The sequence below is a fragment of a genome, unplaced genomic scaffold (genome assembly GCF_019419815.1).
Source record: "Pyrus x bretschneideri cultivar Hongxiangsu unplaced genomic scaffold, Pyrus_bretschneideri_v1 Contig40, whole genome shotgun sequence".
Lineage (NCBI taxonomy): Eukaryota > Viridiplantae > Streptophyta > Magnoliopsida > Rosales > Rosaceae > Pyrus > Pyrus x bretschneideri.
In genome coordinates, this window is record NW_025999724.1 from 193,201 (window position 1) to 211,783 (window position 18,583).

Here is an 18,583-nt window from a genome sequence, read left to right on the forward strand (position 1 = left end):
CGAATCCAAATGATAAGGATTGTATAACAAAATACTTGCAATTCCATTGATATCATGTATAGCTTTGGCAGCTTCAAATGCCCTCTGAGCTTGAAGGTAGAATGAGGAATGTACGTATCTGCACATAAGATCAAAATGCAGATTATGATGCATGAATCAAAACCAAACCAAAAGGACGCGAGATCACATCTCATAAATCCTGGTCTGGCAAACTCTAAGCTGTGAGCATAAATAATGTAAAAATACGAGAAATTAAAATTCGAAATAAGAAAAGGAAACAAGAGTAGTGAAGATTTGACTCAAAAAGACAGTTATCATTTGCTTAAAGAGCAGGATACCAGCTATGAATACAATTGGCCAAAAACAATTGAACCACATCACAACATTCATACCTGCATTAACTTCAACAACACCCGTTAATTATAGGTCTGCCAAAGTACGAGTCATTACATATTTGACAACTACTTTCTTGACAACGGTTACAATTCTCTACATTGAGCTAGGCCCATCAGTAGCACCAACTTTCTTCTAAGTGCAGAAAAAATTGATACCACTAGTAGTTTTTGTACTCATTTCAAAATACAAGAAGCAAAGAGAATGATGTTACCGAAAGTGGTGATATCCATCAATCGCTTAAGAAATTCCATGGAAAAAGAGCCATCCCAGCGATGCCAATGCTCTGATGCAGTGACAAGTACGGTTTTTCTAGGAATATGAGCAGCACGTCTTCCGCCATGCACCAGCCTAGAACTGCCACCACTTCGCTCATGTTTCTCAAACGACTTTACCACCTTAGAGCCAAAGATTCTCCGCAGCTCATTGCCAGCATTCAAATACTTGGGATCCACTTGCAGCGCAGAGGGCTGCCTGCTTTTTCTCTAAGTGTAACGTTATCGAGGGCTTACGCTACAAAAACATCCAAAGTAAAACCCTTTTACGGAATCCAACACAACCCCATCACAGCTCGATGACTACTCAGCACATTGAACGCAAAAATCAATAAAATTTCACCATTTTAATTTATAATTCGTTTCAGTTTCCTAAATCCACTAAAAAAAGTAAAGAATTAAATTAAAAAAGTGAACCTGGTTGTCATCGTCGCCGTCGCCGCCGCTGTCGTCGGTGAGGAGGTCGAAGGGATTGATTTCAGCTTTTCCATTGAGCTGCTGGATTTCTTCTTCTCCTTCTGATTCGGATTCTATTGCGTGTCGATCTTCTTCTTCTTGTTCCTTAAAAACTTTCTTCAGCATTCGACCCGACATCGCCGTAGTAATCCAAAGCTTGATTCTCTCAAATTCTCAATCATTTCTAATCAAATCAGCTTCAGTGATTCACCAACCAACAAATAAAACCCAAATTGCCAAAAAATTCGAGCTCGAGTCCGAATTCGATAACTGGATTCTGGATATCCCAATAGGAAACAAGATGATTAAACGACATCACTTCGGTGCTCCTTTGCTCAATTTTCCACGATAATGATAGTATTATCATTTATATTTGTAAATTACATTTCACTTGTTCAGATTTGAGTACAACTGCAACCTCATACATCTTTAAAATATTTCAATCTCATAAATAAACTTTTATTTGTTGCAATTTCATATATCTGTTAAGTGATGATGTGGCAAATGTATGACCCACATATTTGATGATGTAGCGTATAAAAAATAATTGGTTATCAAAAAACAATTTAAACAAAAAATTAAGTGTTTTTTGAACAAACGATATTAGAAGACAACCTTGATCTGGATGCTCTAAGTGTTTTTTGAACAAACGATATTATTTACACGGGATGGAAGGTGGACTTAAGCCTCACAATAGGCTAACCATAACAATGTTGTTCAAATTTATTTTTTGCGAAAATTGAACCTATGATTTTTCACTTACAAGTGAAGAAAAATGTAACTAAACCGTAGTACTGATTGCCTACAAATGTAATTTTAATATTAAAAAGTTGAATTTAGTCCAATTTTGATAGTGCATTTAGTAAAAACTCGAAAATTGTATATCTTCAAATTAAACTCTTTGATCAACTTGCTACATAAGTAAACTTTGAGTGGATGTTTCATTCCTGTTTTACTCACTCATTAATTATTAACTTATTATATGTATTTAATGTTCTTTCTAAAACGTTTTATGAGTAATATTAGGTAGACTAATTGTTTAAACTACATTTACAAATTATATAATATGTCACAAATTAAAATAAACACATTAATCAATACTTAAGTTATAATTTAATCATCAACACTCGCGTCATACGATTTACAAAATTCAAGTTAAAATTAATTTCCCGAGCATTACCCCTTTTTATTTAGTGTAGTTGGTACACATGCTGGCGTTAGCTTCTACCACATATTGTTAAAGATGTGGGTTATCCATACATCATTTTTGTTTTTTAAATGTCTATTGTTACTTTCTGTCTTTTGATCTTTTTCAATTTATCTGATTCGACTGTCGAAGATTAAAAAAGTGTGTAAAAAGTGAAAAGGCATATTGTACAGGTGGACAAACAAGAGTTTACTTCAAACCAACAAGATCATCTCCTGATTCTTTTGGTGAGAATCCGTAAATCATGTCCGTTTTTCATGCATCGTACAGTCGATTTTTATCAAGTATTGTTTGTATTTAATTTTAAATACAAATATTTAAAATAATTTTTAACTGTACGATATACAATAAATGAATATAATTCACGAATATCTGAATCTCAAACAAAATCCGGCGAGGATTCTGATTCTACTTCAAACTCTGTTGCCATAAGAAAACTAAGTGTCAGGTTATTCTGAATCTCAAACAAAATCCGGCGAGGATTCTGATTCTACTTCAAACTCTGTTGCCATAAGAAAACTAAGTGTCAGGTTACAAATAGCAAAAGCCGTACTGATGACGCTGCAGCTTGTTTGATTGTATCTAATCTGCTGGGGAATATACTTACAGGGATTCCAATTCTGGTCAATTTTTTTGTAATTATTGCTTAATTAATTACGCAGACAGACAGACTGAGATATTTAACAAAGAGTCAAATAACACAGTGAAACGATTATATAGGCAAGGATATTAACCACTAATTGCACGTCCAAAATAGTTGCAAATTTGCAATCAAAGATGAGTTATCAAAGTCAATATATATATATATATATAGGTATATAAATAAGTTGTTTGAGATTAAGCATAGAGGTATAATTAAGTTAAAGAAACTTACTAAGTACCGACAATTCTTCACGTGTTTCCTTCAGTTTGATCATCAACTTCAAACATTCTGGCCATTCCAAAGTCTTATATTTTTTTATTCATATTAACATCTAATAGGATATTGCTCGGTTTCAAATCGCGATGCATAATTCTAAGCCTTGAATCTTCATGAAGATATAGAATTCCTCGAGCTATTCCTCTTATTATCATGCAACGTCTCGACCAATCCAATTGTTCTCATTTTTTTGAATTCTATCTCACATTAATCGGCAAACAAAGAGTAGTAAGTAGTAATATATGTAAGAAATAACAGACAGTTAACAAACAAACCACACACAAATATATAGACATCAATTCAAGTGATATAAGTATTATTGTATTTATATACCATTTGGAAAATAATCAAGACTTTTGTTAGGCACATATTCATAGACAAGTATGGTTTCTTCTCCTTCCAAGCAAAATCCCAGAAGCTTCACTAGATTTCTGTGCTGAAGCATGGCTATCAATAGAACCTCATTCTTAAGCTCTTGTACACCTTGCAACGAGCTTTTCGACAACCTCTTTACTGCTATTTCTTGTCCATTAACACCAAGCGTTCCCTGAAAAATATATATCCATGTCACGTATATGTAGGAATTATGCTAACCACACCTATGTGTGTGTGTGTGTGTGTGTGTGTAAAGTTCCATACCTCGAAAACTTCACCAAATCCGCCTTGACCTAACTTATTACTATCAGAAAACTTGTTTGTTGCAGTTTCAATAGTTTCCAAGTCAAGTTGCAAGGACTCAATAGCTGCTATATCATTTCTAGCTATTAAGAAATTAAATTAAGCAGTGATTATAATGAGTTCATCAGAAGATTACACGTAATTGAAATAGGAAAACATAAAAGAACAAGTGATCGACTGAATTTAATTGTTTGCTTCTTCTTTTTACCATTCTTTAACTCACCCTAGACTTTATGCTTGTTTCGTGATGATCTCCTCCTGCCTGGGAAGTAGTAGCCAATAGCTACAAGCACCTCGCAGACAGTAACAGGAGCAAGTTTTTAAATATAAACTTTTGAAAACCGTTTCCCAAGGATCCGTTTAGATTTGATACCAAGGGTTGACTTAAGATTACAACATTACATCCATTTATTGCTGGTCACTAGACCAAGATAAGATTTCTCATAGCCGTTTTGTGTGACGGCAACATGACATGGACTAATATAAATGTGTATATTTATATCGTCAACTCTATTACCTTGAGGAGGAAGAGGAGGACGACGACGACGACGAAGATGACGAACCCGTGGTTTCCCGTAAAAGGGGAAAGTTTCGTACCTGACATTACAACTGGGACACAGAAATAGTCCACCATTGATTCCTCTATTGGTTGAAACTACTTGTGCTACGGCTACCCTAAGACAGGAATTGCAATCTGCAGTGGAGAGGTCCTGCGTGCACTGCGCAAGGCTGTACAGCGTAATATTCGACCCTGTAACATGCGCTTCCTTGGTTGCAAACTTGGAAGAAGCCTTGGAAGCCTCGGTGACTAAATCATTCAAAACACTCGTTGGTGAATTCAGGCAAGTATTAACTTTCATCTGATTAAATCCGGTTGGTTCATCTGATCTTGTTGTATTAACTTTCAGTACTGGCTGGATGGAAAAACTGCTCGTTGGTGAATTCAGGCAAGTATTGCACAATGGAAAAGAATGACTCATCTGAGTACCTTAACATACAGTTCTTGCCGTACCACCACACAACCCCTTTACTTCTGGGGCAGCTCCGGACTGCCGTTAGGATTGCCGCGTTCACGCATTGTGTGCAAACGTCTACCTCAACGTCACCACGACAGAGGAAGCAGCCGTGTGCCATTTCAGTTAGTTTCTTACCAAAGGTGGCGTTGTAGTAGCCTGTTTCGCTGGTGGCATTGGAGTTGAGGGCGGAGAAGAGGTCGTTTAGATTGGACGGGAATTCGGAACTCTCCCAGTCATCGAAAGGAGTATCGGCGTCGCAGCCACGGAAAGTGCGTATATCAGGATCACCGCCACTGGTCAAACTGACCAAGCTAAGCATGCATACGGAGATCACAAACATTCCACAGATGAAGATCATCGGCATATTTATATCGTAATCCGAAAAATGAAAAAGCGCATTGCTGTTAAGTTTTTGACGATCGTACTCCATCGAAATCCTGGGAATGATCGAATACCATAGACTTCTTATTACTGTATAGATGTAGATTATAAACTGTATAAATATATAGATGTATATCATCATCATTAATAATCTAACAAGGGACGTAAGCTGAGGTGACAAGATAGTGATCATTTAGTAATCTAACAAGGGACGTAAACTGTATAAATATATAGATGTATATCATCATCATTAATCATCTCATTTGAGAGCAGCTAGTCAAATTCACGACCGGCCTTATTGCCTTCACTCAGTCTTGAAAAGCATCTCGCCGGTCATTAAAAATAGAAAGAAATGAACACAGTCAAACCTTAATTATAAATTCGATACATGTTACATATATATATATATATATGTATATATGTAGTTCGACTTTATCTGTACTGATCGATCACAAATCACAAAACCATGTAGAAAATTGGGGAATTTGTCAGAAGATTGGTCCACTATCAGGAAGAAAATGTCTTTCCCGATAAATAAATCAATAATTAACTTAGAAACTTAAACATAATATTGATAACGAGTAATGCTACGCTTAATAAATTTTTCATATCACATTTGTACCACCTCTCTAATAGAGATAAGACCCACCAACACATGTGGATCTCATCTCAATTAGAGAGATGGTACAAATGTGGTATGAAAATGTGATAAGAGTAGCATTTTTTTATAGCAAATGGTTTGGTAGTCAGCGATACGTAAGGAGCCGGCCCTGATGAGAGCTGGAAGAGCCACCTCGAGCCCCCGATCTAAGAAAGTTTTTTTTGTACCCAAAACACAAGCAATGAACTACGTATCATAGCTAAGGGGAGAGAAGTATCTTTTTTCAAGTGTCCCTCCACTTGTTAATACTTTAAAAAACACTAAATTGTATGAATGTACAATGCGTTAGAAGGGGTTCGCCTCTCGCCTCCAAAATCTCATGGGGTCTCTAGCAAGAGTACTAAAGTAGCTAAAACATCTAATTTTTGTTCAATTCTGAGGCTCTGATTTGTTGAATGTCTTTTGTCATAAGTGGAGTTTCCAGCTGATTTAGCCCATGCACATTGTGATCTGATGCTAGCTGCACGATAATTTGGATGTTGCGTTAATGTTCAAGACGCTGACAGCGTTTGCGAATTATATCAGGTGCTACCGAAGTTAACGAGTCATCCAAATGAAAGTAAGACATTCGAGATTCATAATTCATAACCTTGATCGTCCATGTGAATCACATCACATGAGGGAACTCGAGTTTGAAATAGCTCGATGATTTGTGTACAAAGCTAAGGTTGGAGGAACTTCATCGAGTAGACCAATGTGGGATTAAAGAGGTTTAATGTGGTGCTGGCCAAAGTTGATAAACCACTCTTTATCTGCTCAAAGAGCTTGTTTACTTCGTCAATCCAGAAAACGTTCCCTAGCGCATTAATCAAGGTGTTGTACATGACCATGTAGAGGCCACCCTGCTTCATTAGCTTACCCGGATAGAACTCGCTAAATCAGCTCTTCCCATCTGCCCCAAACCTCAAGTTATCACAATGTATGTAGCTATGTCTCTAGGGAAAACCTCATTGAAGTAACCCTTCCTTGGCAAACAAACTCATCATGGAAATACGTATAACTCAACGGATAGAAATAGTAAATTGATTGAAGTTTGTCAGACAAGTTATCAACTATAATGTTTTTATTGATCAGGCAAATCTGAAACTTCTACTTCCACTGTCCACATAAGGAAACAAGATTATTATGTACATGGTAATACTTAACAGTGCGCTTATTCTAATCCAGCATTTTATCTGCTCAAAGTTTGTTTCTGATCCGACACATCACAGCTGTAGCATTAGTGATGTCCAACCTTTCTCTGGGCAAGTCTGCGGAGCATGCAACACCAGTTTCTAAGATTGAAATCAAGCTCTCTTCAAATTTGATGCGAATTGTTGTGCTAGCCTCAGTACGACACTGGTTTGCACTCATCTCCCCTTCCACTTTTTCTTGAATAAGAACCGGATCCACAATCTCTAACACCTGCTCAGGCAGTGCTGCCTTGACAAAGTTGTGAAGATTTGAAGATCCTTGAAACATGTCGCCGGTTGGCCTTTTTCCCGTAAACATTTCCAGCAGGAGGATGCCGTAACTATACACGTCACCTTGTGGCCACACTTCATGCCCCATACCATACTCTACATTTGTGCAAATGTTTTTATTTTAGTACTTGAAAAAAAAAAAAAAAAAAAAAAACCTAAATTATAAATGAATACAGTAAAAAGGTGAAAAGAAATTGAGTACGTTTTACCTGGAGGAGTATAACCGATTGTTCCTTTAACTCCGGTGGAGCTTGACTGATTACCAAAACCATCTTCAAGAGTTTTTGGAAGGAATCTTGCCAACCCAAAGTCACCTACATGTCCAATCATATCATTGTCGAGAAGAACATTGCTGGGTTTGAGGTCACAATGAACTATTGGCACATGACACTGACGATGGAGATAATCCAATGCCATTGCAACATCTATCGCAATGTTCAACCTCTGCGAAAAAGTTAAGCTCCTTGGCCTCTGATTTGTATCAATACTTGTCTGAGCTGGATGCAACCATTCCTCTAAGCTCCCATTCACCATGAACTCGTAAATTAAGGCCTTGAAATTAGAACCACGATAGTCGAATCCGGAGCATGCAGAGAGTACCTTCACAAGGTTACGGTGTCTAATATTTTTCAGAGCCTCACACTCAGCAATGAAACTTTTGGAAGCTCCGTGTCGATCGAGGTTGAGTACCTTGATAGCAATTGTTGTTTCACCTTGATCAAGTAATCCTTTATAAACTGACCCAAAACTTCCCATACCAATCAAGTTGGCAGAAGAGAATCCATCAGTAGCTTTAAGAAGACTTTGGTAAGACACCATACGAAATTTTTCAGAATCACTCGAAGGATCCTTCTTATTTTTGCTCCGGAAGCAACAAAGGTACAAAACGGAAAATGAAAAAAAGGCTCCAGAAAGCCCACAAAGGAGAGAGATTACCAGTTTCAAGGTTAGGCTCAACCCCCTTTTGCCGGAATGTCGAAATTCGCATTTTGGCAATTGAAGCTCTGGTATGCCCCCACAGAGCTTTGTATTCCCTTGGACTGATGTGGCAGTTGCATTCTGAAAAACTCCTTCGATAGGTACCGCTCCCTCTAAATTGTTATAAGACAGGTTCAAGGATTGCAGAAATGTAAAATTCTCTAAGAATTTTGGAATTGTCCCAGACAAGTTGTTGCGAGCGAGAGATAAGGTTTCAATACCTCTTAGTGAGCTCAAATCTGATGGAATTGTCCCTTGGAAGAAGTTTTCTTGCAAGTAAAGATACTGTATGGTTTTACAATTTCCAAGACTAGGAGGAATTTCACCAGACAACAGGTTTCTAGAAACATCAAGATGCTCTAGATTTATCAATTGTCCGACTTCCGTGGGAAGAAAGCCAGTCAAATGATTTCGAGATAAATCCAAATGAACATATGAAGAAGACAGACGAATTAATTCTGGGGATATGATACCAGTGAAATTGTTACCACCAAGAGTTAAGTTCACCAAATTGGGACACTGAGACAAAGTTGAAGGGATGGTGCCCTGAAGGTTGTTATCCTCGAGATGCAGATGAGCTAGTCGACTTAAATTTCCAAAAGATGATGGAACATTCCCAGTGAGAGAGTTGGTTTCCATATATACTTCATATAATTTGGGAAGCCTTCCTATATCAGGGGGGATGAGACCTGAAAACTGGTTGCCAGACAGCCGTATGGTTTCCAGGTTATGCAGATTTTCCATCGCATTCGGGATATTACCAAATATACTGCTATAGGCTACGTAGAAGGATACAAGTGAATAAGATAGGTTGGCTACGCATTGAGGCAACGTACCCCCAAAGTTGTTTGAATCAAATTCCAAGTATTGTAAACCGGTGGCATTAGTCAGATCGCAAAGAAAGCTCAAATCATCACCAGTTCCCCCACTTCCAAGATGGTTATCACCAAGAGTAAACCGCCCAAGATTATGTAAGTTTTTCAAAGAGGGGACTTCTCCGTGCAGTTGGTTGTCGCGTAATGCTAGTTCAAACAGTTTTGAGGCATTAGAAATTGAAACAGGTATAATTCCACTAAACTGGTTATAACTGATGGCAAAAGTTTGGAGACTTGGACAGGAATTGCCCAAGTTTGAAGGAAAAGTGCCTTGGAGGTTGTAATTAAGTCCCACAGCAAAGGTTTCAAGAGAAGAGTGATTGAAAACTGAGGGAGGGATCGTACCAGACAAGACATTTCCATCCAATCCAAGAAAATAAAAATTGGTCAGTCGACCAAAGATATCTGGAATTATGCCACCTAAATTATTGAAAATGGCACCAAACGATTCAAGAGATGATATGTTGCTAAAAGAGTAAGGGATACTTCCTGTATGGTGGTTGTCGTCAATAACAAATTCTTTTAGCTTTGACAAGGTGCCAAGCTCCTTTGGGACACTACCTTCTAACAAATTGCCGCCAATATATATGTAGTTGAGTTCAGAGCAACCTGATAAATTAGTGGGAATTTCCCCACTCAGTGAATTATTATACAATGCCAAAACTTGCAGTTTGCGCAGACGGCCAATTTCTGGAGGGATGTCATGGCTGAAGCTGTTGTTTTTCAGATTAAACACTCTGAGGAAACTCAAATTTCCAACATGTGGCGATATAGAGCCTCCAAGCTTCAAGGACCTCAACGTCAACATTGTGATCCTCTTGTGGCGGTGACCACAGGTAACACCGTGCCATTGGCAAAAGTGGATTGTTTCGTTCCACGAACTCATGACTCCAAAAGGATCTGTAGTTATCCTAGCCTTGAATTCAAGCAACGCCAGTTTATCTGTCTCGTTTGATCCGGCGAGGGCCAAACTAAGACATGAGTTAAGAACAAAGGCATGCATGCACAAATATGAGAAGAAGAGAAGTGGTGAAATGAACTTGTAATTCCCCATGGTATCAGTTTTGTGTGAAACTTTTGTTTGGGTAAGCTGCGGTAGTCTAGCAGCTTGAGCATAACCCAATTTATAAGAATTCTTGTGACGTAAATATAGGAAGGTGATTCACCCTTTATTTATAGCCATTGATCGAATAAATCAAACAAAAACATTATACATGATTAAACAGGGTGTGTGTGAGGCTAAAAAGAGTGCCTAAATATATATAGACTACTGGCTAAGAAAGCATTAATCGAATTCCTAGACTAAAAGAGTTGACTAGTGTAGAGCTAAGATGGATCTCACATAAATCATTATCCTAACATTTTTCTTCACCCTCTTTCTCACCGCAGAATATTGCACATTAGTGGGGCATAGATTCGTAGGGAAATCGTCTTTATTTAGATGGTCAGACATGTTATATGTCACGTATGAACTCTTTCATTGATATGTGGTCCAAATTGATAGTATTTCAACAAAACAGTACTTGTCTATTCATTCTATTTAAATGAATTTGTTTTGGCATAAAAACTCTCTTTCAGCTTTCGCCGTCCTGTTTCGGAAGCAATCTACCACACACACTACTAGTTTTGTATCTAGTTCTAGTTTCAGCTGTGGAAGAAATCTACGCCACTAGACTTTGCAATTTGCATGGATGGGTCAAGTATCAATTGTCATTTTTCAAGTGAACCACAAATGGCCTAGCAGTTTTGGAAAAGAATCTTGTGCATAGTTTTGTATCTTAGTTCCAACTTACAAAAGTTGGAAACTTTGCTATTGTTTGCAATCATCCAGCGCAACGCATGGTGAAAAAACGAATCTGGCTTCTCTCCATATCTACTCTATCCTAATCTTTACCTATTCTTACACTAAGATCAAGCCAACATCGGTAAAATAAAATCTGATAGCTCTTAATCACTGTGGTTAAAGAACTCTCAGCTCGCTCTTTGTCTAACTTCTAACCTACAAGGAAAAGGAACATAAAGTAAGCCTTCTGTATCATGGTTTTCCCCTATCCTTTGAATCTAATCCTGATGTTCTGATATTTCATAGATAAGACCCTACAGGAGTCGAGACCAAATGGGTTTGCTCTAGAACATACAAGTTTTCCTTTCTAAAAAGAAATCAATAAGAGCTAAAATTATCAAAATCTTACATGAGAATCTGATATGCGTTCCAGATTCTAATAACACATACTGCAAGAAGAACGAGCTTGAATTCACCCTATGCCAAATTCGTTTTGCTTTTGGATTCCAGTTACAACAATTTTTCCATGTTCCAAGCGTAAGCAAAAACAGAATGAATCGGGATTGAAGAAACCTAACTATCGTATGGAGAACCTAATAGCATCATCATTTAGAGTTCCAATGGCTGCACTATGCCCGGTTTTACCTCTTTTCCTTTCTTAATTTCAGAGTTTGTCACCCCAAATAATTGCTTTTAAGAGGAAAAAAATTTATAAACTACTATGAAGTAACCATAGGATGTACATAAATGGTTGAGATTAAAAGGTTAGGTAAGATTAGGAGAAAAGCCGAATCTGCTGGAAAATAGTATCAAAAGAAGTTTGCAGTTTTTGTGTACGCATTTAAGTTTCCAGTCTGCTACATAGTTCTGCTATTATACGGAAAGTTCTCACAATTTCAGTTGAAAATATGTCTGCTTTTTCTTCATGTTTCATTTTTTTAATAAAAGGTAGAATCGAAAGAAAGAATGAGGCAAGAAACAACTTTTAAGGATTCTTAGCTATAATTCATTTTATTGAGAGACTTCTAGTTATTTAGATAGTTTACGACAAGGCTATAGATAAGAAGCATAGTAGTTTTACTTGGGTTGGGTTAGAAAACTGAGAAGGAAACGAAGCGAGAATCCACGGCACACTCTACTTAATGGAAATAGTGAAAGCAGGATGCATTAACATAAAAGAAGAAAACTACTACATGGTAGTAACATTATCATTCAAATTTTTGCATAAATCACTACCAGAATCAAATAATCTACCTTCTAGCTTAATACACAGTAGTAATATTTCTGAGTTTTGGAAGAAAAACAAATATTCTTGTTACGTTACATACTAACCGTTTAGTAGGTACTAGGTACTGACCTGGAGTTTCACCTCTAGCAATTTGAATTACCCTGAGAAATGACCGAAGCTGAGCATGACATGATTATAGGTCGAAAAGGCACCTCAACACACGACTACACTTTTGGCCTTCAAATTTTCATTTACATTTATGAGCCGAAAGTCATAGACGGTTGAACTACAGTTGAATTGAAGTGTACAAATTCTTATCAAGGTCAGTCATCCTTATTGCGCACCATGGATGCCTTCTGGTACCTCATTTTCTCAATCTCCTTGCCCAGAAAATCTAAAGTCGTGTCAGTAACATGGTTCGGGGTGCAGCCTGCATCGAGCATCATTTTCAAAAACTTATATGCATCTTTTAGCCGACCTGCTTTGCTATGAACTTCAATAAGTGTATTAAAAGTGACAACATCAGGATTTATTCCACTACTCTTCATCTGCTCAAAGAGCTTGTTTACTTCATCAATCCTGCTAGCCTTTCCTAGTGCATTGATCAAGGTGTTGTACATAACCACGTCAAGATAACCACCCTGCTTAATTAGCTTATCCAGGACAGAACTCGCTAGATCCGCTCTACCCATCTTCCCCAAGCCTTGAATTATCACATTGTATGTAGCTATGTCTGTGGGGCAGACCTTTTCTCCCATTTCATTGAGTACACCCCATGCCTCATTGAAGTAGCCCTTCTTGACGAATGAACTCATCATGGAATTATAAGTATAACTCACAGGATTTTCACCAAGATCACTGAAAATCTCAAACAATTTGCATGCTATGCTCAGCTTTCCCTTGGCCAAGAATAAGGACAAAAAGGTATTAACCAAGTCAATATCAAAAGTGCTTTCCCCTTTCACTTGAACTCTTTGCCCCCTGGACAATGAAAACAGCCGCGAGGAGTGGTCGGTGGACTTAAGTTGATTAGCCAATTGATCCATATGTGGAGATGATGACCACTGATCAGTATCGGTGGACAAATTCTTATCATCTTCTTTAACCCTGGCAGCCTCTGACTCTAGGTCTGCATCCATTGTTGATTTTGCAGACTTTATTAAACTCATAATCTCGCTCAAGTCGCCTTTACTTGGGAACAAAGGTGTATAATCCTTTCTATTTCTCTGGGATTTTTCAGCGAAGCCTCCATATCAACCTTCCATTTAAGAACACTCGGCACTAGGTTACCATCTCTAATGTGCTTCATGAGCTTCTCCGTCCAATCCCACCGTCCTTCTTTATACAGCCCAATCACAAGTGACGAAATAGTAACTAAATCAACAGTAAAGCCTCTCCTTTCCATTTCTTCCACCAATCCTAGTGCTTCCTCAAGCAGGCCCTCCTTACAAAGTTGCAAAACCACAATGCTATATGTTACACCATCAACAAACTGACCCTTCTTCTTTAAGTCACAAAATAGTGTGTATGCAGCCTCTGCCCTTCCATTCCTGAACAAACCATCAATGAGAATATTATACGTCCACGTCGAGGCTCTCACCCCATTCTGAACCATTTTCTCAAATAACTGGCAGCCATCATTAACCTTCCTGGCCTTGAATAACCCATCTAGTAAAGAATTATAAACAATGGTACCAGGGATATATCCATTGAGCTGCATTTCACTAAAATCTTAGTGGCATCGTCTATTCGATAACACCTACAACACCCCTGAATAAGAATTCTATAGGTAATTGCATCCGGCTCGTGGCCGGAGCCTTCAATTCCTCCCATATAGTAAGTGCATCATTCACTTTCCCCACCAAGCAGAGCACATGAATGAGGCTATTATATGTAGACAAATCCGGCCCGATGTTATCCAAGTTAGAGTCTTTCATCTCTCTATACAGATTCAGACTAATACCCAAATCACCCCAACACCCAAATGCATGAATGCAAATATTATAGCCCCAAGTATCCATCTCAAACCTCTCACTCTCTCTAAGCTTATTAAAAACTTGCTTAAACTCAACAATCATGTCAGATTTTCTAAGAGCAACCAGCAACTCATTGCAGGCAATCGAATTCGGCACCTGAATCGAATCCCCTCCCTCCAGAAGCTTAAACAAAATGGCCGTGGCCAAACCCACCTGGTTTTTCCTAACCAGAGCAACAAGAACCGAGTTATACATATCGGTGTTCAACCCAGCACCAACATCTTCCATAATATCCAAAATTTCAAGCGCGTAATCGAACTTACCGGACCGGATAAACGCGTCGAGCAGGGCTTTGAAGGTCTGGGAATCGACCACGACGCCGTCCTCCTTCATGGAGTGAAGCAATTGAGGGACCTCATGGAGGAATCCCGCGCGGGAGGCGGTGCGGAGGATGTGGGAGTAGGTGCGCGCCGAGTGTTTGATGTTATGCGTGAGAGAGCACCATTTGAAGAAGTCGAGTTTTTTGGAGGGGTGGAGGGACTGGGCGCGGAGGATTTGGAAGAGGATGGGCTCGGAGAGCGGAAGGGTGTGGGGGTCCGGGAGGTGCGGGTGCCGGAGGTTGAGACGGTCTTGGTGATGGCGGCCACCAGGAGTATGTCTCCCAGCTGGGAGGCGCCGTGGTGGTGGTGGTGGTCTTTGACCAGGAAAGGCCTTCCATGGCGCATTGCATTTCCAAAAACACACAGATTCTGAGATTTTGAGTTCACAACTGAGAAGCAGATGCAGAAACTATATTAACTGGGAGAGGATTCTCTCCCTCCTAATTTTTCTTTTCTTCGATTCTCCTTCTATTTAAACGGTTACGATTTAAACACGTCAACATATTATATTGATTTTTTTTTATAAAAACAATAACACAAAATACAATATGTAAGAGAAGAGAAATGAAGGGGATAAGCACAAGAAAGGAGATAATTCTCCTCGTATTAACTGTTTGACAGGTTTTACTTGGAGTTGGGCTTAGACTTGGTTGAATACTCATTTTCTCGTTGTTAGTCAGGCTTATATTGTTGTTTGGGCCTTTTCTCCCATTTCACCCAATATAAATCCAAGTGCTGATAAATTCACCTCAGTATCTTATTTCCTCATCCGTCTTTAATAAAAAGTTAAGTACTAATTTTATCCTCATGTAAAATGACATATAAAAACCATTGGAAAAAAAAAAAGAAAAGAATGATTTGTGTCAATTTTACTCAGTGTCGTATCTCTGCATCCTCTCTCACTTCAAATTTGTATTGTTATGAATTATTTCTGATTTTATTTTGGTAATCGATTTTTAATTATTAGTCACAGTGGCTCTTATATCAATGTCACTATTTTGTAATAAAAAGTTGCAAATTTTCACATTTAACCAACAAAACCTTTGAGGTAGGTTTTAATTTTTGGTTTGGTACAGTGCATTTGATTATGGGGTGGGTTTTTTTTTAGTGGTGTAGATGCAGATGAAGGAATGGATATTTTGGGTCTGTCAAAACGAAATTGCATTTGGTGTTTGTTGTCGTAAGAACGAATTGTGTGGCTGCGTATTCGTTGTAGGTTTAGGTGTCATCATGTGGGGAAGACTGGGTTTCTATGTGCATACATGGGTGATTTATTAATGATATGAGCTATTTAGGTTGTTTGGATTTGATTTCGCGAGCTTCTTGAGGTTGTTGCTTTTTGTGTGTGTGTGTGTGTGTGTGTGTGTGTGTGTGTATTTTGTGTTCTTTGACATGGGGGTGGTCAAAGAGCAGAAAAGGGAGATTGACAGAGAAAAGGAGGAGGGGTGGTCGTGGGCAGGGATCAGGGTAGGTTATGGAGTAAGATGGAACGAAGGGCGAAGGAAAGGAGTTTAATAGAGAATGAGTTTGTTTATCCCTCATTTCAATCATACTTTTGGAATTTTGTTTAGAATAAAAATCGGAAGGAAAGACCTTGGCGATTAGTGAAGGCTTAACTGGGTTTATGAGCACTCTAATATTTATTCTTCTAAATAATTTAAATATATATTAGAGGTTATTTTTGAACAAATAGTGGATGGGAAAATAACATTTTAATTTTTAACTTTTTTGTGATGGGTGGGATTATAATGTAGATGGGAAGATAAGATAATAGGGTGGGTCTAATAGCACTCTATAATCCAAGGAATGTTTATTTACACACCTTTTCATTTATTTTGTTGTTAGTTATTTATTTATTATTATTTTGTTTGAAAAGCGAGGCTAAAAGCAAGAGTCCAAACAAACCTACGCAATAATAAATTTAGACCAAGACATCCCAAGTCAATCCTCACTGATGAAACTAACTAAACAAGAAGGAGGATTATCAAAATAGAAATTACCTAAATCTAAATCAAGATTATAAGTCGCTAAACTGTATGCCACAAAACTCTTTTCTTTATAGACATGTCAAAGTTCGCATTGCCAATTTCGTGAAAGCAATTCTCGATAGGCCAAAACAAGGGGCCTAAAGGATGATTATTGTCAGCAGTTGTAACGTCAAATGAACTGTAACTACAGAGTCTCACTTGTGCCCAAGTAAGGCCAAGTAAAACCCCATAGTTATCTCTTCTGTCTCTTCCTTATTTCCGACTTTCTCGATTCATAACTTTCTCTATTATAAACAAGTAAACTTTCATTCTTACTTTTAAACATTATTGGGTGGTTGCGTTAACTTTGTATGTCGCACCCTGATCTCGACGTATGTCCAGGATCAAACGTGTTCGGCAAATAGACAAAGCACAACTCCAGATTGGAATTGGTAATTTTTTGTCACATCCCGGCCCGGGGTGGATCACTTCCCGGGCTAAGTCCACCACCATAGCACAATATTGTCCGTTTTGGGTTTACCATTCCCTCACGGTTTTGTTTTTAGGAACTCTAGAAGTTCCTACGGAACCTGAAGCCAGTGAGCTCCCAAAAGGCCTCGTGCTAGGTAGGGATGGGAATATACATTTAAGAATCACTCCCCTGGGCGATGTGGGATGTCACAATCCACCCCCTTTAGGGGCCCGACGTCCTCGTCGGCACACCACGGCTAAGGTTAGGCTCTGATACCAATTGTTACATCCCGGCCCGGGGTGGATCACTTCCTGGGCCGACTCCACCACCGTAGCACGATATTGTCCGCTTTAGGTTTACCATTCCCTCATGGTTTTGTTTTTGGGAACTCACGAGCAACTTCCCAGTAGGTTACCCATCATGGGATTGCTCTAGCCCTCTTCTCGCTTAACTTCAAAGTTCCTACGGAACCTGAAGCAGTGAGCTCCCAAAAGGCCTTGTGCTAGGTAGGGATGGGAATATACATTTAAGAATCACTCCCCTGGGCGATGTGGGATGTCACATTTTTCATATACTTTATGGCTGCATCTAACCTCTTTGTTAGACTACCTACGTACCCTCCGACGGGATCAAGCCATTTGTAGTTCACTATTTGTTAAACTCTAAATTTTTCATAAAAACACTTCAAGCAGAAAACATAGAGTACTATCCTACACATCAACCATAAGCCAAACAAGAGTTGTCATCTTGCCATTCACACACACATGTGCTTTCCAACACCATTCCACAATCATATCAATCAATAACACATACAATACACCAAAATGCAGGGCTATTTATAACATGAACCGAATGCCATCAAGTGTTCTCTCTTTTAGAACCCCATTGGCCGTGCTTGCTGAACATGTTTCGCTCCCTTACACTCTTCAACTTGAACCCCGAGTTTTTGGATGTGTGGCATATGTCCATCTTCACAAAAAATCAAAGAAGCAAGCTTGATCCATGTGCAGTGCGGTGTGTATTCATTGGCTTTAGTCCTCAACAAAAGGGATATCAATGTTATCATCCATCTACTCGACAGACGTACGTCACCATGGATGTTACCTTCTCTGAAGACAAATTATTTTTTCCTCCCAACCATACTCCTCAGGGGGAGACAACCTTAATTGACAATGACCGTGTTAGTCCAAGTAGGACCACTGTTGGGTCGTGTAACTGTCCAGAGTATAACAGCCCAAGTGAGCACCTAGATTTTGCCAACAGCCCAAGTGGGCATAACCATGACGTTGTCGCTAACAGCCCAACTGGGCAGAATGATGAGGTTGTTGTCGACAGCCCAAGTGGGCCAAATTTGGCGTTTATTAGTAATGACCCGAATGGGCCCAAAGTCGTACATATTAATGCAAGCCCGAGTGGGCATCCAAAGTTAAATGGGCAACATAACACCACCAAGGAAGTTGAACATAACAGCCCGC

General features: G+C 38.8%; 3 protein-coding genes across 3 annotated transcripts; all 3 read right to left on the bottom strand.

Moving 5' to 3' along the window:
- Positions 1 to 2,985: 2,985 nt before the first annotated feature.
- On the bottom strand, positions 2,986 to 5,374 carry LOC103941494 (cysteine-rich receptor-like protein kinase 8). The gene is made up of 6 exons (XM_048565930.1): positions 4,840 to 5,374; positions 4,603 to 4,736; positions 4,446 to 4,525; positions 3,890 to 4,007; positions 3,584 to 3,797; positions 2,986 to 3,002 (listed from the first exon to the last, which is right to left on the bottom strand). The coding sequence occupies exons 1-6, from the start codon at positions 5,372 to 5,374 to the stop codon at positions 2,986 to 2,988; spliced, it is 1,098 nt and encodes a 365-aa protein (XP_048421887.1).
- A 1,672-nt stretch (positions 5,375 to 7,046) lies between these two features.
- On the bottom strand, positions 7,047 to 12,101 carry LOC103934074 (probable LRR receptor-like serine/threonine-protein kinase At3g47570). Its single transcript, XM_048566132.1, has 2 exons — positions 7,659 to 12,101; positions 7,047 to 7,545 (listed from the first exon to the last, which is right to left on the bottom strand). The coding sequence occupies exons 1-2, from the start codon at positions 10,354 to 10,356 to the stop codon at positions 7,166 to 7,168; spliced, it is 3,078 nt and encodes a 1,025-aa protein (XP_048422089.1). The 5' UTR covers positions 10,357 to 12,101; the 3' UTR covers positions 7,047 to 7,165.
- A 157-nt stretch (positions 12,102 to 12,258) lies between these two features.
- LOC103941490 (pentatricopeptide repeat-containing protein At4g01570) lies at positions 12,259 to 15,120 on the bottom strand. The gene is given in 5 exon segments (XM_009351689.3): positions 12,259 to 13,538; positions 13,541 to 14,041; positions 14,044 to 14,130; positions 14,133 to 14,886; positions 14,889 to 15,120. Coding segments are annotated over 5 exon segments (2,370 nt in total). The 5' UTR covers positions 15,015 to 15,120; the 3' UTR covers positions 12,259 to 12,636.
- Positions 15,121 to 18,583: the final 3,463 nt, after the last annotated feature.

What these genes read in the sequence shown, in the direction of transcription:
- LOC103941494 (XM_048565930.1), bottom strand. Translation starts at nt 5,374, where the DNA reads ATGGAGTACGATCGTCAAAAACTTAACAGCAATGCGCTTTTTCATTTT. An exon ending in ATTGCAATTCCTGTCTTAGG is followed by an intron (nt 4,526 to 4,602) that starts GTAGCCGTAGCA and finishes TTGTAATGTCAG; the next exon opens with GTACGAAACTTTCCCCTTTT. An exon ending in TCCTCCTCTTCCTCCTCAAG is followed by an intron (nt 4,008 to 4,445) that starts GTAATAGAGTTG and finishes CTTAATAGCTAG; the next exon opens with AAATGATATAGCAGCTATTG.
- LOC103934074 (XM_048566132.1), bottom strand. Translation starts at nt 10,356, where the DNA reads ATGGGGAATTACAAGTTCATTTCACCACTTCTCTTCTTCTCATATTTG. An exon ending in AATCGGTTATACTCCTCCAG is followed by an intron (nt 7,546 to 7,658) that starts GTAAAACGTACT and finishes GCACAAATGTAG; the next exon opens with AGTATGGTATGGGGCATGAA.